General features: G+C 40.5%; 1 protein-coding gene across 2 annotated transcripts in view; it reads left to right on the top strand.

Annotated features, from left to right (window-relative positions):
* Slc9b2 (solute carrier family 9 member B2) overlaps positions 1 to 21,292 on the top strand; it is a 39,719-nt gene extending 18,427 nt beyond the window's left edge. The window contains exons 5-13 of one of the 2 annotated variants that reach the window (XM_005081976.4): positions 1,749 to 1,891; positions 2,658 to 2,785; positions 3,937 to 4,112; positions 5,781 to 5,887; positions 6,637 to 6,786; positions 8,114 to 8,222; positions 11,374 to 11,510; positions 16,420 to 16,640; positions 21,116 to 21,292. In XM_005081976.4, coding sequence (XP_005082033.1) covers positions 1,749 to 1,891; positions 2,658 to 2,785; positions 3,937 to 4,112; positions 5,781 to 5,887; positions 6,637 to 6,786; positions 8,114 to 8,222; positions 11,374 to 11,510; positions 16,420 to 16,640; positions 21,116 to 21,146 — 1,202 coding nt within the window. In that variant the 3' untranslated portion in view covers positions 21,147 to 21,292. Of the gene's footprint in view, positions 1 to 1,748; positions 1,892 to 2,657; positions 2,786 to 3,936; positions 4,113 to 5,780; positions 5,888 to 6,636; positions 6,787 to 8,113; positions 8,223 to 11,373; positions 11,511 to 16,419; positions 16,641 to 19,269; positions 19,512 to 21,115 lie in introns of those variants that run through there. The other variant, XM_021233987.2, reaches the window with a different exon arrangement.
* Positions 21,293 to 23,384: the final 2,092 nt, after the last annotated feature.

Genomic DNA, 23,384 nt, shown 5'->3' with positions numbered 1-23,384 from the left:
CCTGATGTGGACAACACAGGTTGGACTTGATTTGGACTTGATGGGGTTAAGAATAAGCATAAATAAACTTAATAAACACAAATAAACAGGTATTGCAGGCTTCTTCATAGTGATCTAGAAAGACCAGAACAACAGAATTCAGAACTCAGAGTTGTTTTTTTTTTCCTAGACTGAACACCATGTTAGTGTCTGTAGCAAGTCACATTTTGTCTCTATTTTTATACAGTGTCCTAACTTTAGTTAATGTGTTTATCACAGTGAAGAAGTACCACAGAACAGGCATAGAGGGCAGAGACCTCAAGGTCTTTGATAGAGAGATCAGTCCCTTCATATGTACTGGTGCCCTACATGTGGGCAGAATTCCCTTACAAGGACTTATAATTCCCTTACAGAATCCATTACAAGGTTTAGTTACATTTAGTTATCCGAGGCTACTGTGATGTGAAACTTCTTATGCCTTCAGAGTATCCACTTTGTGTCCCAGAAACATTACACTTCACTCCCCCTAACCATCCATCCCTGCCCTGGGCCTCCTATTTGTAGCACAATTAATGAAAATCACAGATTGATATGGGGGTTCAAGCTTTAAGATGAAGATCAGAGAAACAAAGCAGCCAAGTCAAGTAGCTCTTACCTCTACCCAAGCTGAAACAATCCTGCCCTCAACACAGCAAGAGACTAATTGCCCAAACGTGGCTAGACACCAAAATGCCCCAGACTGAATATCTGTTCCTATTTTATTTACTTCAAGCGCTGGAATTAAAGGCGTGTGATCCCAAGCGCTGAGATCACCTTTGTGTGAGCTGTTTCTCTTTTAGACTGAATCAACTTCATGTAGCTCAGTGTGGCCTTGAACTAGCAGAGATCCATCTGCTTGTCTCTTGAGACCTGGGATTGAAGGTGTGCGCCACCACTGCCTGGCTCTATGGTCAGTTAGTATGACTGCTGAGATTAAAGGTGTGTATCACCATTGCCTGTCTCTATAGCTTTGCTTTCTGTACCCTCATGCAAGCTTTATTTAATAAATAATAAATAATAAATCACCACACCTATTCCCCTGTCTTTTCTCAGTCTCACACAGTTGGGGCTGTTGGGGTTGTTTCTCTGAAGGCAGCTTGTTGCTGTATTGTGGTTCCTAGCATTCGTGTATAGAAACGGTGTTCACAGTCTTCTGTCTACAGCTGATTCCATGTTCATCGTCTTGTATGAAATAACGAAGGCATCCAGTAAATGGTAAACAGTAAATAAAGGAAAAGGCACTCTCTGCATGGCAGGGCAGTGTCCGATTACCTTAATTGTCTTCCAAACCTTTACAAAGTATGTTGCGAGTATCTTACTCAATTGTCTCCTGTGAAGGTAAAATACCATCCATGTAAGCACTTATTGATAGCTCAGGTAACCTGACATTGCAGAGAATTTCAGCTGTTTGCACTAGGGGATAACTGAACTGACATTGAATTATAGCATCTTATTTGGGATTTGATCATTTTTCCTTCTAATCAATCTTTGTGTGTACCTTCTATACCCAATTATTCAGACAATATTAATTATTCTAATCATTAGTACATATGAAGTTCTTCTTTGATCCTATTATTTATTCTGTTTTTTAAAATTATGAGTTTAACTTCATTTCATCCAAAGATTAAGCATAAGGAAAAACTACATTGTAGTCCCTGTCACATGTAAAGTGTTTAAAAAAAAAATCTACCTGTTTGAAAACGTAACTAGTCCTGTTTGATCCATTCAAGGCATGCTGCTTGCTGGGTTTCTCTTGAGAAATGTCCCAGTCATCAGTGATAACGTCCGGATCCAGCATAAGTGGTCTTCTTCTTTGAGAAGCATAGCCCTTTGTGTCATTTTGGTTCGTGCTGGCCTCGGTCTGGACCCAAAGGTATGGAGTATGAATTTCTAATCATTGAATAGTAAATATGTTCTTCTGATATTACAAGCATTTATAATTATTAAGCTTCAGGAGATGAATGGATAATGCCTATGCCAATCTCAGGAAGAGGGAGAAGTTGTTTCCAGACAGGACCACTCTCACCCTGTGCCTCACTGGAGTCCAGATGTTTCCATACTATGTTTTGAAGGAACAGGTGTTACTGTGGAGGGCAAAACACAGATATAAGTTACAGTGAGAGGTAATGATTATGGGGAAATGGTGTGTCAAGTTTAATACATGTGCGTAAGGCTAACTACATGGACTCAAGGAACTGTCTTCCAAATGGAATGATCTTAGGCATGCTTTTTTTAATGCTAGTTGCCCACATACCTTTGGATGTGCAAATGAGTGTTCTTTGGAGACAAACACCCTCATCTGACCTCATTCTGGGACTGCAGGCCACGAATCAAATAGTCAGCTAGTATATGGGTTGTAAACACCTGAAGTCACCTGCATGATGGTAAACTTAGCCCCAACACTCACCAATTTCATGAGCTGAGGCCACGGACTTTAACTTGTGCCTTCTGAAATGACAACATCTGTAAAGAGGACCATTAGGTGCCTCTTGCAGGGTGTCTGTGAGAACTGGGTGCACTGTCTCCCAAACACATCAAATGCAGAAATACCTGCTGAATGAAACTAGCTGGAAAACCATGATGACCAAGCGTGGTCTGAGAAAGTGCTGGAGGTCATGTGGTCCTCTCTTGTTTTTCAGGCACTGAAGAAACTGAAGGGTGTGTGTGTACGACTGGCCATGGGCCCCTGCCTTGTGGAGGCCTGTGCTTCTGCCCTCCTCTCTCACTTCCTGATGGGGTTACCATGGCAATGGGGCTTCATACTGGGGTAATGACTTTTTTCTTTTCATATGGAGATGTCAAGGGGCATTCAGGACTTTCTGGTTCCATTTAAGAGAATATAAAATAGCATTTTCTTAAGAGAACCATAAAATACATCATGGACACTCCAGAATCGTCTAAATAGTCTAGTTTTAAGTTACAGTTTGTGTCTCTGTAGTTATTAACTTTGCAGTGACTGCAATAGTATAAGTTGCTGAAGAAGTTCTGATTTTGATTTTGTGTGTGTGTGGTTTTTTTTTGTTTTTTGTTTTTTTTACTATGTCCAATTCCAAGCCTAGGAGTTAGCTGCTGGAACACCAGAGCCTCCATAAGCAGTGTGAACCACTGTGTTCCTCTGCCAGCAGACATTGTGACTTGGTGGTTCTTCTGCATTCTTCCTATTATGTTTTCATGTCCAGAGGGTGCGAGCCATGAGACATGCACATGTCAAACGCACACAGCAAGCATTTAGTGTTTACATGTGGACAAGAAGAAATCCTTACCGTCACAAGTAGGAGATTCCAGCTCTAGCTCTGTGATTTCCAGTTATCCACGCCCTCTGTGCCTTGATGCCCTTACTTGTACCTGTTTCTCAGTGTTGTGGTGATGAAATGAGCTCATGTGTGAGGTCCTCAGAGTGGGTGTTCAGAGCCCCGTGTGTGAAAAGGCTTTGCAGCCCTATGCCTGTTGCTGTTATTAGCTCTCTGCCTGTCCTCATAACCTCCTCATTCAGACCTGTTGTCTTAGTTCACATTTCAAGATCTAAATGAAGCTCTGTTGTACTTGAGAATGCCCATGATAATTTTTCAGACCTTAAAACATCACACACACACACACAAATATACATGTTTTTTAAAAAACACCTACTATGGCCTAACTCCGTTACTGACTCAATATTTCTCATGATACATATATTGAAGGCAACCCAGGTCATTGCAAACAGATTGTCCATGGATATACTTCAAAGAGCAGTGTTTTACAGAACTTTCTGTGTACATGTTTCTGGTTTGGAGTTTCTGGACTATTTGACAGACTACAGTACTCCAAAGTCTAACCTTTAAAGGTATAGGAAAAAAAGGAGACATTGTTATGAATTCTGAGGTCGTGATATAGCAAGTAGCTTCCTTAGACCACACTGTCTGATATCCGGCTGCTTAGTTTCGTCATAGGTGCTGTGTCTCCAGCTGTCGTGGTGCCCTCGATGCTCCTTTTGCAAGAAGGAGGCTATGGTGTTGAGAAAGGTGTCCCAACTTTACTCATGGCTGCTGGCAGCTTTGATGACATTTTGGCCATCACTGGCTTCAACACATGCTTGGGTGTGGCCTTTTCCACAGGTAACGCCACCTGTCCAGGACATGCTGTTCTCTTGTTCTACACTGGTGGAGTTAAAGTGTTTAAACTAGGGCGTGGTTGCTTAAGGCAATGCCCCAGCGCATCACGAAACGGAAGGTGCCTGTCTCCCCCTCTTTGGCCTTATAGACGAGTACGAGAGAGGAGGGTACAGGGTAATGAGGCTTGTAGAAGAGTCGTTTCTTGCGGGAGAGGTCTACGGTTTTTTTGGGGGGGTGTCTAGGAAAGTCTAAGTGTGTAAACCACACAAAGGTGAGTAGGCTTTGCAGTAGGCACACAGACACAGCCCTTCAGGTGGGAGAAGCAGCGTGATTCTAAAATGGAGCACTTTCTGTTCTCCTGCCTGCAGCCTTTTGTCAGTCCCTTGTAAATCAGTCTTCCATTACAACGCTGCTTTCTCGTTCTGTAGCTAACAATGTTCCCTGCTTCCCTAGGACGACCTAATGATAAGTATCTTTAGTTTAACTCTACCATACCACTCTAGGTGGACTTATATTCCCACTGTTTCCTTTGTGTGAACCTTGAAAGCAACAGTTTCTCAGCCATGGCTATATAGCCGCCTTACCCAGGGAATTTTAATTTTCTTTCTTTCTTTTTTTTAATGTAGACATTATCTTAGGCCAATTAAAATAGGTACCCTTGGGAATGGAAGTCAGTGTAGCCATGACTAGGAACCATGGCTTCAAAGCAACAGGGTTTGCCTTAGGGTCACAGAGGAGATAAGAACAAACAGCAAACAGGAATTCTTAGAGGGTCTGTTTTCAGCTTTCCATACGGCAGACAGGAATTCTTAGAGGGTCTGTTTTCAGCTTTCCATACCTTTAGAATGTTCCCAGCTGACTCTGTTGTCTTGCCTCTGCCAGCCCCTTAAGGCCGGCTTGAAGAGGTTTTGAATTTGAACCTAATAGAATTTTTAGGTAGGAGCCCAAGGATTTTTGTGTGTTTGTTTGAAACAATGTTTTAACATACTGGAAACTGTACTAGTTATTATTAGTTATATCCTAGAGTACATTTTTTCTTCCTTTTTTAAAAATAGGTTTTTGTTTGTTTGCTTGCTTTTGCTTTTTGTTTTTTTGTTTTTTGTTTTTTGTTTTTTTTTTTTTGTTGTTGTTTTTTTTTGAGAAAGGCTTTCCTTGTGTAGCCCTGGCTGTTCTGGGCACTGTACACCAGGCTGGCCTCGAATTCAGAGATCCTCTGGCCTCTGCCTCCAGAGTGCTGGGATTAAAGGTGTGCGACACCACACCTAGAAGCAATTTAATAGATATTCAAAGTCATCTATAGTAGAAATGTGGAGAGTGTAGGGCTGGAGATATGGTTGACAGCCGAGAGCACTGGCTGCTCTTCCAGAGGACCAATTACCATCCCCCAGTACCCGAGTTCACACTGTCTAGAACTCCAGGGCCAGGAGATACAAGGCCCTCTTCTGCCCTCTTTGGGCACTGCATGCATGGGCTACACAGCCATCCACCCAGGCAAAACACCCATGCACACAAAATAATATGGAGCATTTTAACAATATGGAGCATAGGAAATGTCTGTAAGAACTCCCTGATGCCTGGTCATGTGATCTAACTTGATGATGTTTGACTAAAGCTTGTGTCCTTGTGGATTTAAAGTCCTGGCTGAAGATTTTCTTTCCACATGTTTTTCAGGGTCTACAGTTTTTAACATCTTCAGGGGCATTTTGGAGGTGGTAATTGGCATGGCTACTGGATCTTTCCTCGGTTTCTTTATTCAGTATTTTCCAAGCAGTGACCAGGTAAGAGAAACAATCTGAGAAAATCGTGCTGTCAATGGAAGAAACTTCTAGAACACCTTCCTAAAAACTGGATGTGCAGAACATAGTTGAGGAAATGGTCCCTTTTTTAAAGTTGCTGATTGACCTATTGGTGCTGTGCATGAGACTGAGGACAGCTTCACACATGACGTCCTAATGCTGTTCTGGAACTTCCTATATATAGTTATGTACATTTATTTAATCAATATAACTATATAACATATTTATCTATAATACATAATATATGATTTATATTGTGTACATTTAAATTTTCATTGTGAAACAATATTACAAAATAATAGGATGTGTATTTTTTCAGGAGATGTGTAATATTCAACTAAATCAAGACTTACAGTGGATTTTTACACCCAGTTTAGTATCAAAATACCTTAAATTCTAATACTATCAAACAGATAAGACTTCCAGCATCTCATTGTAACATAGTAAAATATGTCTCTTCAAGATAAACTTTCTTAGTGAGAAGCAAAAGCTTATTTCTCTTCACTCTCCTAATTCTTCTAACATTAGAAAAGCACATGGAAATTCTATCTTTGTAAAATTTACATTATTTTGATATTCCAGAACATTAATAATGGCATTGGAAATTTAGCTAAAGTGAGTGTTGTATTCAGAACATTCTTGTTTCCATCTATATCCTAGGTATAGAATAAGCAATTGTTAAAAATTAGTTGTTTGAAACAATCGGCCTGATCAGTGTTTTTCTCCTCCAGGTAAACCTTGAGTGGAAGCGAGCCTTCCTGGTCCTGGGCTTCGGTGTGTTGGCTGTGTTCAGCAGTGTTTATTTTGGCTTCCCGGGGTCAGGAGGACTGTGCACATTGGTCATGGCTTTCCTTGCAGGCATGAGATGGAATGACAAGAAGGTGAACTTCATTGTAATTTCATCTGCTCATGACTCTTTGATAAAAGCCTTTCTTTTCAGCTTTCTTAATGTTATGTTAACAAACCTTTTCATCATAAGCACCATTTTCTGTACATATACAAATGTACACCCACTGTTCATATGCATATGCCTTTTGTCCATACATACTAATCAATCTATGACTTAATGTCTTTACTTAAAATATACTACAGTCATATGATCATGATCCATCTGTATTCCTTTATAAATGTAGTGCATTGTACTAGATGGCTGGACCACATTTAATGTGACCCCTTCCTTCCACCCTTCCATCCATCCTTCCTTCCTTTCCTCCTTCCCTCCCTCCTTCCTTCCTTCCTTTTTTGGTTTTTCTGTGTTGCTGGTTTCCTGGCTGTCCTGGAACTCACTCTGTAGACCAGGTTGGCCTTGAACTCAGGCATCTGCCTGCCTCCCAAGTGCTGGGATTTAAAGCATGTACCACCACCAACCCAGTGTGACTAGTCTCTCTCCAAATCATGCTATGTTGTATTTCTGTGTCACAGTAGTCATTATTTCAATAAATGAACCCTTACATGTACCGTATTTCTTAGATGCTTAGACATTAACAATTCTAAAAGCCACTCTGCATGCTTCTAAGGAAAACATTGACAAACTATGTGTGTGTTTAAGGTTCTCCTTAGAGAACATCTCTAAAAATAGAATGGCTTTAGGGAAGAGAATGCTTGCCTATACATTTGGTCATATTAACTTGCTCACATATACACTTGGTGGTATTAACTTGCCCTTTTAATAGATTGAGCCAGTTTTCATTTCTAGTAACACTTTGTGGAGAAGCAGTTTCTGTCTTGGGGTATTTTATTAACCTGATAGGTGAAACGTGTGTCCTGTACTGATCTAATTTGTTTCTCCATGCATGAATCAGTCACCATTTCATAGGACAACGAAGCGATGCAAAACAGCCTTATCTGAGCTATATTTGCATACTTTCCTTAACTATAACACCAGGCAATCTAAAATTACTAGTCTGTATTTTATTTATTTATTTATTTGGATGCAGAGAAGCATATCATATTCTGGTCTCAAATATACTGTGTAATTAAGGCTGGTCTTGAACTTTTGATCTTCCTGTCTCACAGAGCTAAGAGTTCATCTGTTTGACTTGATTGTCTACATTTGGCTAGGTTGGCTGCCTGGCTATGGAGCTCCTGGGATCCATCAATGCCTCTGATTTATTACTTACAGATCTCAAATTTCTATCCCAAATCAAATAATTCAATTTTTTGGCAAATTAACTCTACATAATAGAGTTTTCTTTGCTTTTCTTTTAGTCAGAGGTAGAAAAGATAATTGCAGTCGCCTGGGACATTTTCCAGCCCCTTCTGTTTGGCCTGATTGGAGCAGAGGTATCTATTACGTCTCTCAGACCAGACACGGTTGGTAAGAATTTCTCACTGGTTCTGGTGCTAAAACTATATCTTTAAATCCTGATTTGGAATATCTCAGTGAGTATTTGTTTACCATTGTCACAATTATGTAAAGAATCAGTTGTGATCTAAGTATTTAGAGAAGTTGGCTAGAGAATAATGCTTGTAATTTTGAGTGAAAAAAAAATCACGCCTACTGCCTCCAACATAAAGATGTTCACCTAGCCCAGTCCTGACCAAGAGCTAGAATTTTAAAGATACTAGTTAATTCTGCAGTGTGTTCTCGTGGGTTGGAAGCGCTTGCTATTCATTCTTTATTCAGCCTTCAGACAGCATCATAGTAAGATCATCTTGATTAACAGCACCGCACTGGCAATTATCTAATTCGTAAATATCATTCCCTCTCCTTACACCCCAATATTCTTCCACCCATACCAGGAATCCTATTCCTTGCTGCTCCCTACTGAGTTGTAAATATTTCCCTTTATTCTTCTTCATCCTTAAAAAATGTGTGTGTGTGTGTGTGCGGAGAGATGTAGCGCTGAGTGTCTGAGTGTGAGCACGGGCACACGCACGAGCAAGGCGCACGTGTCAAAGTTCAGGAAGCAGGGCTCACTTTCCACTGTGTCGGAGCAGGGTCTTTCATGCTGCTGCTGCTGTGCTGCACGTCCCAGGCAAGCTGGCCTGAAAGCTTCTGGGCCGAAAGCATCTCTGCCTCCCATCCTCCCTGAGGAGTGCTGGCGTTACAGATGCATGCCATGGTATCTGGCTTTTTGACCGAGTTTCAAGGATTGAACTTGGGGCCTCAGCCCTGAGGGCCTTGTGCTTTTACACCATTTCGCTGGCCCCCTTTATATCTGTTAATATGCCATCTACAATTTCCTTCTCTTTAGAAGTTTCAAATGTCACGTTACTGAAAATGATATCCTTTCTTTCTGATGAATAGCAGACATGGGTGAAAACTAATGACATGCTGAGTGAAATAAGACAATCACAAAAATGCCATTCCCCTAATATGAGCAATATGTAACTAGACACCAGGCATATTCATAATGGAATAAAGTAAAACTATGGTTTCCAGGACTGGGGGCTAAGGAAAATAGGAAGTCGGTGTTTAATGGGTATACAATTTAAATTTTGCAAATGAAAATGTTCTGGAGTTTGGTCACGCAATAGTATGGATATACTTAACCCTATTAAAAGTGCTAAAGATGGAGAATCACCAAGATGGTACAGCGGTTAAAGGTGATTGCTAGCTACACAAGCCAGGATGCCTGAGTTTGAACCCAAGAATCTACATAGAAGTAGAAGGAGAGAACCAACTCTACAAGATTGTCCTCTGCATGTCTGACCTCTAAATTCACATTGTGGCACACAGACAGACAGATGATGTGTTTTTAAATTGACAAATGTGATACATGTTATTAATATTATTAAAATGAAAATATACTGGAAAGTATAGATAGATGATAGATAGATAGATACATACATACATACATACATAGATGGATAGATAATTTCTCCATTTCACTAACCCTCTCACCTGCCACATTGCCTCCCCTTCCCATCAATTCCCTTTCTCAGTGCCTATCCACCGAGCTTCTACTCCACCACACAGTCAATGGTGCTCATTGAGATTACCTAGCTAAACCCAGTCTTTGAATTGAACGCTCATCCACATTCGTTGTTTTTGTCAACATTCCTCCACTGAATTCTGCTGTTTTCCACAGCCCTGTGAGTCCCCATTTACACTCTACATAGCTTAAATACTGGCTTTAATCTATTTTTTTTCCAACACCCGCCAATGCTGTGCCTCTCACCAAGATCTCGGCTTTAACCCTATACACACCACTGACGTCAACTGTAACCAGTCCAAATCAACTTGTTCATATCTTGTGCTTCAAGCAGCAGATGCTTTTGAAAATCTACTAATCATGGAACTGCTGTCTGACAGAGAATCATTGCTCCTTCCATCAAGGCCCATAGTGCAGACTTGCAGAACAGCTTCTTATATGTGTACACTCTGGTCTTGAGAAAGGAATTTCTCCTTCCTGGGCTGCTGTCTCCAGCAGTCTGGTTGGATCCTTCCTTCTATACTAGTTGATAAGTATCTTGAATAATATGTCCAGTCTTTTACTCTGTGAAGAGCTCACAGCTACTTTAATGAAAAGACTGTTTTTCACATATCTATGCCTGCTTACTGGCTTATTTGTACTTGACTTAACCATACCAAATGTATAAAGATTTCCGTTCCTGACTTCTTCAATCTTTGAGGCTGATCAGGCTATAGAGTATATATGTTGTCTACCCACCACCTTGCTTAAAGCTTGGCATGCATTATATCATCAATCTTTATATTACTTTATTTTATGTGTTTTGCCTACATGGATCCATGTGCGCCACATGTGTGCCTGGTATCTGAAGAGTTCAGAAGAAAGTACTGGATACCCTAGAGTTACAGAAAGTTGTAAGCCATCATGTGTAGGCTGGGAACTGAACCTGGGCTCTGCAAGAGCAACAACTGCTCTTAACCACTAAGCTGTCTCTCCAGACTCATCTTATATCATTTAATATAGTCATATTAAAGCGCTGGTCCTCAACCCTCCCGATGCTGTGACCCTTCAATGCAGTTCCACATGCTGTGGTGACCTCAACCATAAAATTAATTTCATTGCTACTTCATAACTGTAATTTTGCTACTGTTCTGAATTGTAATGTAAATACCTGATATGTAGGATATCTGATATTTGGCCCCTGTGAAAGGATCATTCGACCCCCAAAGGAGTGACAACATAAATGTTGAGAACCACTGTGTTAAATAAACACATGGAAGAAAATGTAGATCTTGCTATAAAGTATAAGATATTGTTTCCACCTCAGTATATAATGTACTGACAGTGGCTTCATAGATCTCAAAATATGAGGAAGGCAGAAGCATCATCTAATTTAAATTTCCTTTGTAAGAATTCAAATATTTGATTAAATCCTGGCTTTATAAAGGAAAATTTTTAAACAATGTTATGATTGATCTTACTGATTTCTTGATCAATTTTATGCAACTATTTTTATATTTAATGTTTTAACATTATTCCTATGAATAGTATTTGAAATATAATTTTTCCCAACATCTCATTTTTTTTCTAAAACCTGAGTATTTTTTTCAGGTCTTTGTGTTGCAACCCTCGGCATTGCTGTACTGATACGAATTTTGACTACTTTCCTGATGGTGTGTTTTGCTGGTTTTAACATAAAAGAAAAGATCTTTATTTCTTTTGCCTGGCTTCCAAAGGCCACAGTCCAGGTAAGTAATGATTGTAGAAAGGCCTATCATCTTAACTGTTACTTCTGTATGACAACCTTAAAATATTGAGTAAGAAGACTTGTTGTCTAAGTTAGTGGAAGTAAACAGTTGATAAATGATAGAAATAAATGAGTGAATAATCGTTGAAAAGTTGGGTTTGTGAAGATTTTACACTAATCTTCTCCAAAAGTTTCATTTGTGATGACCCATTTAAATTTCTTTGGGTCACCAGGGTGAAGGTTAAAAGTCCAAAACCTCCAGTCATGGCCATAGAGGAGAATTTGAGTTTTTATCATGTAAAGCACTAAGTCACCTAAAAGGAACTATTTTAACTCATCTCAAAACTCTCAAGAAGACTTTCTCCTCCCTGCCCCCATTCTTCCAATTTGTTCAGTGGCTCTTGTTCCTTTCTGCTTCACTGGGGAACCATGTGAATCTATCTCTCTTAGGGTTCTCCTTGTTTCTTAGCTTCTCTGGCAGTGTGGATTGTAGGCTGGTAATCCTTTTCTCTATGTCTAATATCCATATGTGAGTGAGTACATACCATGTTTGTCTTTCTGTGACTGCGTTACTTCACTTAGGATGGTTTCTTCTAGTGCCATCTATTTGCCTGTGAATTTCAAGACTCCATTGGTTTTTTTTCCACTGAGTAATATTCCATTGTGTAAATGTACCACATTTTCTGTATTCATTCTTCAGTTGAGGAGCATCTAGGTTACTTCCAGGTTCTGGCTATTACAAATAATGCTGCTATGAATATAGTTGAACTGATATCCTTGTTGTATGAATGATGTGTATCCTTTGGGTATATGCCTAAGAGTGGAAATTACTGGATCTTGAGGTAGACTGGTTCCCAATTTCTGGAGAAACCACCATACTGATTTCAAAGTGGCTGTACAAGTTTGCACTCCCACTAGCAGTGGAGGGGTGTTCCCCTTTCTCCATATCCTCTCCAGCATAAACTGTAATTGATGTGTTTGATTTTAGCCATTCTGACGGGTGTAAGATGATATCTCAGAGTTGTTTTGATTTGCATTTTCCTGATGGCTAAGGATATTGAGCAATGTCTTAAGTGACTTTCAGCCATTTTAGGTTCCTCTATTGAGAATTCTCTATTTAGTTCTGTATCCACTAGAGGAGGGAGAGGAGAACTGGAGGGATCAGGAAGATTGAGTGGAGAGTGGAATACAGGAGATCAAGAAAGGAAACACATCAATAGAGGGAGTCACTATGGGTTTAAAGAGAAATCTGGCATTAGGGCATTGTATAGAGATCCACAAGGATGACCCCAACTAGGAACTTAAGCAATAGTGGAGAGGCCACCTTAAATGCCCATCCCCTATAATGATATTGATGACTACCTTAAACACCATCCTAGAGCCTTCATCCAGTAGCTGATGGAAGCAGAAGCAGAGATCCACAGCTAAGCACTGAAATCCTGGAATCCAGTTTCAGAGAGGGAGGAGTGACTAACAAAGGGGTCAAGACCATGCTGGGAAAACCCTCAGGAACAGCTGACCTGAGCAAGTGGAAACTCATGGACCCCAGTGTGACAGCTGGGGAACCAACATAGAACCAAACCACGCCCCCTGAACGTGGGTGTCAGCTAGGAGGACTGGGCAGTCAGTGGGGCCTCTGGCAGTGGAACCAGGACGTATCACTAGTGCATGAACGGACTTGGGAGCCATTTTCCATGGAGAGATACTCTCTTAGCCTAGATACACAGGGCCCTGTCCCAAATGACGTCACAGATTTTGATGATCCCTTATGGAAGGCCTCACCCTCTCTGGGGAGTGGATGAGGGATGGGAAGGGGGGATCAGAGGGGGACATGAGAGGATTGGAGGGAGAGGGAACTGGGATTGATACGTAAAATAAGATTGTTTCTCATTTAAATAAAAATAAAATTTATATAAAAAAGAAATAATACAGAAAAAACTTTCAAGAAGAAAAGGAGAGAGGGAGTGATGGAAGGAGGGAGGGAGGGAGGGAGGGAGGGAGGGAGGGAGGGAGGGAGGGAGGGAGGGAGGCAGGCAGGCAGGCAGGCAGGCAGGCAGGCAGGCAGGCAGGCAAGCAGGCAGGCAAGTAGGAAGGAGGGAGTGAACATGGCTCATCTTAATGCTTGGAAATCTTTCAGTAGCCATATGATTGATGATAAATTATGCTTGTCCAGATCTTTATACATAATGAAAGAAAGAGTAATTGAAAAGGAATTAAGATATTTTTGTTTTGTTTTTCTGAGGCAGGGTTTCCCTGAAACTCTCCCTGAAGACCAGACTGGCCTTGAATTCAGAGAAGTTGTCTGCTTCTGCTTCCTGAATACTGGGATTAAAGGGGTACACCATTTTGACCAGCCTGAAAAGGAATTTAGAAATGCTTTACAGTGGTTATCCTTCATCCATGGTTTCACTCTTTGTGGATTCTTTCACCCAGGGTCTTTGTGGGTTCTGGTAGCCATGGCCTAAAATATTAAATGGGAAAATGACAGACATGCACATTTAAGTTTTAAATGCAGGCCATTTTGAGCGTCACAGTGAAATGTTGCACTGGCTTGGCCCATCTCACTTTGACTACCATGGGATACGAGTGTGCCTTTGTCCACCATGTCTACCTTGTAGACACTGCTAATCACTTCATAGCTGTCTTAGCTATCAAATTGACTGTTGGAGTATCCTAGTGCTGTGCTCCAGTGATCCTTATTTTACTTACTAATAGTGCCAAAGGGTAAGTTGTGAGTATAACAATTTGCACATACCAAAGAGAAGTCATGGGGTTCCTTCCTTAAGGCTAACAGGTAAAAGTTCTTAATAAGGTAACAACAAAATGTCAAAATTTTGATGCTATCCATGTTTTCATTGATCTGCTGATGGACCTTGTAAATATTGTTCATGGTTAGAAGGATGTAGCCCAAATTCTAACTGTTCTTAATAATAAAAACTCGGAGTCAAGTATCAGGGAGCAGAGCCACCAGTCACTAGAGTTCTTACTTCTACCAATGCTCAGACCAAAGGGGTGATCCTGTCCTCAGTCTGCATTCTCAGACTTATAAAAGCTTATTGTCTGCATGTACCTTAAGCATATCTCCTATACTCTTTCAATCATCTCTTAATTATTTGTCATAGCTAATACAATGTTAGTAGTTCTTGTATTATTTAGAAAATAAGGATGAGGAAAAAGTCTGCATATGTTCATACAGATGCAAATTTCTGAGCTGCGGTTAGTTGGATTTACAGATAGAGAATAGTTGTAGAATGAGTATGTTATCATGTATGGAATTTTAGTCTTTTTTCTATTATCACTACATAAAAAACAAGGAAGCTATGTGTATGTGTATGTATACAAATATATATAAATATATGCAAAAATATATGTACTTCTTAATACTTTATGATCTGTCATAAGATACATGTATATATATTTAAAGGTTTTTAAAAATGCCATATTTTTATATCACAGTTTGGCATGCACACATGACCTAAAATATACATATACATATATACAAAACAGAACTTGAAGAAAAATGTATATTGCAATGCAACAAGTTGCCAAAATTCATAAAATATTCAATTATTTATTACACAGGGTAAGCCATAATAACAAAGAGTCTAACAAGTAATGAAGGAACTGAATGAGCTAGACTTTCTTTTTGTAATTTCCAGAAGTCTAGGATAGACATTTCAGAGCTGATAGGGTGGCTATCACTCTCAACATGTGCCTCTTGCCCAGAGGTTCAACCTGTGTTGCCATTTTTTTTCCAGTGGGAAGAGGGAGGATACAGGTATTCTTTCTGTTTTGGATAATGATCCATGTCAGTGTTTCATCTCCACCAATTACTCAATGGACAGAATATAGATATATAGTTACCCTAGTTACTAAAGACACTAGAAACATGAAATCTGTTTTATCAACAATGTGACCAGCTGAAACCCAGGAGCTCTGGGATAGAAGATTGAAGGTGCATCTAGATCTGTCATTATGTGACCGATACACATTTTCTCTTTTGTTCTATTATGTTAGAAGCAATCATTGCTCTTCACTTGGGATAAGGAATTAACCAGATGGGTTAATGTGCCTTTCCCTTTGTGAACTAATAACACTGTATTTTGCCTCTAAGAGAAAATAAGAATTTTCAAATACATTTCAATAGATAAATATTAAATAAAACATTTCACCAACTCTTGGGGAAAAGATTCACCAAATAACTAATAAATTTAATATCAATTTGAAGGTCTCTACCACTCTCATGTTTCATACTGTTTGAGAATTAGTGTATGCTCCAGAGAAAACATGCTGACTTAAAATATCACCTACTTCTAATAAATATAACCACCCCTTTAAGCTTTTTATTAAAGTGATGAGAACAGGCACCAGACTTGATCTTAACCAAAAGACCAAGTCAGTGTTTTCTTTATTAATACAAATTCTTAGTTAAAATATAAAACAAACAGTAACTTCCATCTTTTGTAAGAGGAATTTGTCATGTACAGCAATATTTGACTAATACTGTGGGTCTGTTTTCCCCCAATATTTTGAAATATACAGACCTACTAGTACACAATCCGTGTGTACCTATCACATAAGAAGGTGTTACTCTAGCAGGGCATTGGTGGCGCACGCCTTTAATCCCAGCACTCGGGAGGCAGAGGCAGGCGGATCTCTGTGAGTTCGAGACCAGCCTGGACTACCAAGCGAGTTCCAGGACAGCCTCCAAAGCCACAGAGAAACCCTGTCTCGAAAAACCAAAAAAAAAAAAAAAAAAAAAAAAAGAAGGTGTTACTCTCCTTGTAAGGGCAGGGAGACTTTGTTGATAAAACAACTTCAGTACAGTTTGAAAGAAGACTTGTTTGGATTAATTGAGCAAAAGGAAAAGCTTGTCTGACATTTCCAACCTTGTGTTAAAACTTTCCTAGGCTGCTATCGGGTCTGTGGCTCTGGACACGGCGCGATCCCATGGAGAGAAGCAGTTAGAAGAGTATGGGATGGATGTGTTGACCGTGGCATTTTTGGCCATCCTCATCACAGCACCAATCGGAAGCCTACTGATTGGCTTGCTGGGTCCCAGACTTCTTCAGAAATTTGAGCATCAAAATGAAGAGGAAGTTCAAAGAGAGACTTCTGCACATGTTCAGAGGTAAGGAAAGGAAAATGCTGAGTGCTGTTCCCAGAAGCTAACTGTATCAGACGGAAATGGAAATATATGGTGTTGAGGTTCTAAATGTATTAGGACCAAACTGTGCAGCGAAGAAACAAAGGAGAGACTAAAATCCATACTCCTACTGTTCCCCGGACCTTGGTCTCAGTTGCTGTTGGCTGTCAATTGCATGGTTGGTGGTCACCAGTCTCATGCCATGAATCGATTTTGGTTCCTCTTCCTTGCTTATTTTTCTTACACCAAACTTCAGTCATTCAACAGTTTCCATCCCTACTGCCCTGCCGCTCTCCTCTGTTCCTAGCCTGTTTGCCTTGCTGCATTTCTGTGAAGTGTGGTCTTGCTGACATTTTAAAGTAAATGAAGAACCTTCATTGACATTTGACTCTTAGCCCTTCAGATGTCAAAAGACAAGATGGACAGATGGGGTGGGGGGGGAGAATGACAGGGAGAGAGGGAGGAAGGAAAGAGGGAGAATGGGAAGGCAGGAGGGAGATCTAGGATGAAGGGAGGAAGGTCACATATAGTAGCTCACATCTGGAATCCCAGCACTCTAGAAACTCAGGAAGATTTCTGTGGGTTCATGAACCACGTGAGCTACATTCTGAGTTCTAGGCCAGCCAGGGATAGTCTCAAAAACAAACACAAACACAAAGCAGAAATCTTCATCACCTAGCTGCCTACCCAGCTGTCAATTGCTCAATTTAGTCTTCCTTCCTCGATAAAGGTGTCTTGATGCAATCTCTTTTGTTTGTTGTGACTGGCATCTCCTGGCTCCTTTAGGTCTCTAGTAGACAGCATTAATTTTCAATTGTTTGCTGGCCCCATGTATGTGATAATTGGGGAACTACACACAGATTTAATGAGGAAAAGTTAAAGTACTTAACAGAAAACAGAATTTTACTTCTCTCCCTCTTGAAACTGGCTGTTTGATTAATGCTGGCATGGGCTCTCTGCTCACGGGACTTCTCTAAGCCTTGTCTCTAGCTGCCATGAGGCTCAGCCATACCGTAGTTCAGGACAGAGGCTAAAGATAAATCTGCACCACTTGTCCTTCCAAGGCCCCAGGAAGCAGAAAAAAAAGATGAAACTGTGTTATTTATATTCTTTTGAGACAAGGGCTCAGTGTATAGTCCAAGCTGGCCTGGAATTTGTGGTCATCCTGGGGCTCTGAAGTGCTGGGACTATGGGTGTGCTCTGTCATATACATCCTAAATCAGTTTATTTCTAGGGAATTGATGTGTATTTGGACATAGCTTTCCTCTCCCTTGATTGATGAGTCTATCAACTACAATGACATGGGAAAGAGTCTCTGGCTTGCCTATTGGTAAGTCTACAAGGAGCAAAAGACTTGAAGGTCAGAGATGTCATTACATTGAGTGCTACCACCACTTAACATAGTATCTTACTAGACATGGTGACTTATTTCTATAACCCCAGCTCTTAGGAGATTGAGTCAGGAGGCTTGCCCTCAAGTTTAACGCCAGCTTAGGCTACAGAATAAGTTCTAGGCCAGCCTGGCTACACATAGAGAACATATCTCAAAAAAGCTTATATGGACTAGGGAGATAGCCCCATCACTAAAGTGTTTGCTTTGCAAGTATGGAGACATCAACACCAATAGAAACACCTCAACACTGGTTAAAAAAAATCTGGGTGTAGCAGTGTAGGCCTTTAACTCCAGTGCTGGTGGGAGGTGGGAGTTGGAGGATGGGCAGAGATAAGTGAATCCCAGAGACAACCAGACTAACCAATCAGTGAGCACCAGGTTTAATGAGTGCCTCTGTCTTGAAAACTCAGTAGGGAGTGATACAGCAAAATGCTCAACATTGACCTCCAATCTCCACACAACCATGCAGAGCACACATACAAATACACATACACACACAGAGAGACACACACACATGTACAGACACACATATACACACAGCAAAACCTTTACAAGAGCCCTTGGAAAATGATACCTTGTCTCCCAAGAAGTTATAACATTATAACACACCAGAAGAGAAGGAATGAAGGGAAAGTCCTACTTGCATAGACCACGATTTATCCCACATTCCAACACCCATTGTATATCACCAACCAGTTCCTCATCATTCTAGGTCACCTGTTGCTTAGTGAGTAACCATGTTCAAGTACAGTTTTAGGTTTTGTGGTATTGTACACATACCTCAGGTGTTTCTTTCTTACCTTTCATACCCAAGGTAATTTTTTTCACCTAGAATTCAAGGTGTATTTTAATCTTGCAGTATATTTGACATAGGTGAATTGTGGCTGTTCTAACCCCATCCTGTGAACTGTAAAGGGGGGCCATGCATGGTAGCTCACATCTGTAATCCCAGCACCGTCTGATCTTCTCTTATAGACTACTGTTGTAGCCTGTTCTCCTGTGACATTAGATTCAATATTATGGTTCTAACTGGTTCATTTAGATGACAAAAAATATTTTGTGGCGTAGTGTTTTGTATTTTCTGAGTGCTGTGCTCACAGTATAGACTAGATTTATACCAAAGGTTGGGTATGTGGTAAAGGGTGAAGCAAACATCATAGGTCAGGTGCACTTTGATGGTCACCATAAATCTAATACCCATCTGTTTATCTGCTTTTTCAGACTCTGAAACTACATCTGGTCAACAAATAGAGTTATTTCTGGATATCAGTAGGAGATTAGCTCCAGAGCCCCCTCAGATACTAAGATCAATGGATGCTAAAGTTCTTTATATAGAATACTGCATTGACTTATAACATGTACATGTTCTCCTATGTGCAACTGTTATTTATATTTTAATAGATTTCCTGTATAATTAACTATTTATTTGTGTGGGGGAAATAAACATGACAGCTAATTGTAAAGGTCAGAAGAGACTCTCTCTGCCCACCAAGTGGAGTCTGGGGATGGAATTCAGGCCACCAGGCTTGGTGGCAAGCACCTTTACCCAATGAAACAACTTGCAAGCCCAATATCACATTTTTTAACACACATGGTGGACTAACTCGTGTCAAGCCTGGCTCTCAGGGTTTGTGAGAATTCCAAAACTCCGCTTTTTGATGAGCCCTTCATCTTCCCTACATAGACCTAAAGCATTTACATCTCTAAGAGTCCATCCCTTCTAGAGCACAGAACAGCGCTCTGCAAAAGGTCAATCTTCCCAGCTCTTCCCCAAGGTCATCTTGTTCTTCCTTCAGGAACTACCAGTTAAAGAAGAACAAAGATTTGCTTGACACCATTTCAACAACCTTATGTAATCCTTTTTTAAAAGTTCTCTTATTAAGCCAGGTGATGATGGTTCATGCCTTTAATCCCAGCACTTGGGAGGCAGAGACAGGTGAATCTCTGTGAGTTTGAGGCCAGCATGATCTACAGACAGAACTCAGGGACAGGCTCCAAAGCTACAGAGAAAGCCCATCTCAAAAAACCAGAAAAAAGAAATTCTTTTATTGCATTTATTTGGGGGGGGGGGTTGGATGTGCGCGTGCACTCATGAAGGATAGAATTCAAGTTGGTAGTTTTCGTGACGAGTACCTTTAACTGTTGAGCTCTAATTTTTTAAAACAAGGGAGAAAACAACTTCCAATCATTACACACATATCCAAATCATGCTGAAGGTGGAAAGGCATTATAATAAACAAGAAAAGCTCTCATTGTCACTGAAAAAAATGGTTGCAATTTGAATTAGAACTTATGTTGGTCGGCTTTTCATAGATGTTACCACCTACCTGAAAAACAAATCAACTTACAAAGAAGACATTTTAACTTACAGTTTTAAAGGTTTCAGCCCACAGCAGTTAACTCTATTGTTGTTGAGCCTGGGGTAGAGGAACGCAGGTGGCATGGAGCGTGGATAGCGAAGCTGCTCTCCTCACTCCACGAAAAGAGAGAAGAATGAACCTGGGTTCCCAGACCCCTTCAAAGACTCATCCCCAGGGAGCTAACATCTCCCTCCAGGACCCACTTCTTATAGCTTCCCATCTCGAAGCAGAGCTACAGGCTAGGGATCTGCCCTTTAGTAAATGGGTCTTTGGGGGGACATTTTAAATCCAAGCCATAACAGATTTTTATGATGAATTTAAAAAGAGACGGGGCCAGTATGGCGGTTTAAAAGAAAATGGCCCCCAAAGGAAGTGGCACTACTAGGAGGTGTGGTTTTGTTGGAGTGGGTGTGGCCTTGTTAGAGGAAGTGTGCCATGGTGGGGGTGGGCTTTGAGCTCCCCCTTGCTCAAGCTATGCGCAGTGCTACACACACAGCTGCTTCTGCTGCCTGAGGATCAAGACGTAGGACTCTCAGCTCCTACCCCTGTACCATGTCTACCTGCATGCCACCATGCACACACAATAAATAATAAATAAATTGATAAATAAGTTAAGCTGTTTCGTGTTGGGAAAAAGATAGAAAATGCAGTTTTCCATCTACGAGGTTTGGTCGTTTTCCAGTAATAGTTGCTTTCATCTATTTTAGGAAGCCTGGGGATTCCATTACAGAAGCTTGATGGTTCAAGTTTACCATCCCAACCGAAAGGTTTTGGCTCCCCTTCAACCAGGGCAACTCTACTTCTCGTTGCTTCAGATGAAAAGTTTCTCATGAGATTTCATATGATACACTTCTTATAATATTAAAAACTTTTCATATCAAAAAGCAATGACTTTTTTAATTAGAACTTTATTGTACTTTTATGAACATCCAAAGCAGAATTTTTTTTCTGTTTTTAAATCTATGTGGAATGACAGTAAAAGTAAAAGTGTCTAAGGGAACAATGGGGACTTATGGGAGGGGGAGGGGGAAATTAATAGGGTATGGAGCACACACACATATATGAAATTTTTTTAAATTAAAAAGTTGAGGGGCTGGAGAGATGGATCAGCGGTTATGAACACTGACCGTTCTTCCAAAGGTCCTGAGTTCAATTCCCGGCAACCACATGGTGGCTCACAACCACCTTGAATGAGATCTGGTGCCCTCTGCTGGCATGCAGGCAGAAGGGTGTATACACAATAATAAATAAATAAAATATTTTTTTAAAAAGTTGAAAAATCCTTGAACTGTAAAAAAAAAAAACCACAGAGAACATGAAAAGGATGAGAAAAGTAGGAGACAATGGGATCTAAAATCAGAAACACACTGTTTCTTAGGTGAGAACAAAACATGGCTATGGAAAGTTTCCCAATTTAAATTTTCAACTCAGTATAATTCAAACCAGACACTAAGGGATATTTTCTCCGGTAGAACAAGAACAGTTAATAGAATCTACCTAAATTACAGGTGCTGAACAATTCCTACCATATTTCCCTAGGCTTTTCAGTTTGTTCAAAATTCCTGAAGGCTATCGCTATTTCCATGCATACATCTTTGCCCGGTGTGATGTGTCTGGGACATGGAGTTCTCATTCTACTTCATTGTAATCAGTTTCCCCCAGTGCCGATTGCTCTGAGACAGGACATATTTGGACAGATGTTACATGACTATTTTTTTCCTCATTACATCATGGTCAAAAAGACTTGTACAATTTCTTTAAACTTTTAGCACATAATGAAGTTTTCTTTTTGGTATCATAAATGGGGTTTTAAAGGTTTGTTTAAAATCTTAAAACATTTGTACAAGATCAATGGGAAGGAAAAAAATAACCTGCAGATGACTGGAGGTACTCAAAGGCAGCCATGTGATCTTAGAGAAAGGAGCAAAATCACCTCAGTGGAGAGAGGATAGTCCATCAACTATAGGTGATGGACACCTGGACACCCAGGAGTGACACAGCAGGCATGTAGTCCCCATTTCTCAGGAGGCTGAGGTACGGGATGGCAAACTTTCACCAGCCCAGGACCTGCCTGACCCACAAAACAGGAGCCCAAATTAAAAGACAAAATAAGTCATAGTTATAAATGTAAATAATAAAGATAACACAGGAGAAAACACACATCACCTTAGGTTAGGCAATGACTCCTAATACAAACCATAAAAGCACAGTCTATAGACTTAAACACAGATATATCAGACCCTATGACTGCTCAGAAGCTCTGCTCTCCGAAGACTCTGGCCTGGGCTGATGGTGGCTCAGCAGTTAAGAGCACTGGCTGCTCTTCAGGTGACCCAGTTTAGTTCTTGGCACCCACATAGTGTCTCACAATCATCCGTAACTCCAATCCCGGGTAGCTGGCACCCTCTTTTGACCGCTGCAGGTACCAGGCACACATGCAGTACACGGGCACCAGTGGTTCTCAACCTTACTAATGCTTCGACGCTTCAATACATTTCCTCGTGCTGTGTAACCCCAACCATAAAATTACCTTCATTGCTACTTTGTAACTGTAATTTTGGTGCTGTTATGGACCTTAATGTAAATATTCATTTTTTCTGATATTCTTAGGCAATCCCTCTGAAAGGGTTATTTGACCCCCAAGGGTTCACAAACCTCAAGCTGAGAACCACTGACACATACACATTTATTTTTTGCTGGGCAGTGGTGGTGCATGCATTTAATCCCAGAACTGCGGAGGCAGAGGCCCCCAGCTTGTTTGAAGGCAGAATGAGTTCCAGGATAGCCAGGGATGCACAGAGAAACAACAACGAAACAACAAAACAAAACAAAAAAAAGTTGTTGTTTGTTTTTTAAATAAAAAAGAACTCTGGCTAAAAGAATTTAAAAAAAAAACCTACAGATTGAGAGAGAACCCATATTTATCTGATAGGTTACTATTATCCTAAATGCACCAAAAAACCCACTTTCTCTGTA

Source organism: Mesocricetus auratus, unplaced genomic scaffold (genome assembly GCF_017639785.1).
Source record: "Mesocricetus auratus isolate SY011 unplaced genomic scaffold, BCM_Maur_2.0 Super-Scaffold_100009, whole genome shotgun sequence".
NCBI classification, from domain to species: domain Eukaryota; kingdom Metazoa; phylum Chordata; class Mammalia; order Rodentia; family Cricetidae; genus Mesocricetus; species Mesocricetus auratus.
Note: the sequence above shows the minus strand (reverse complement) of the source record. Positions and strands in the feature narration are given on the sequence as shown.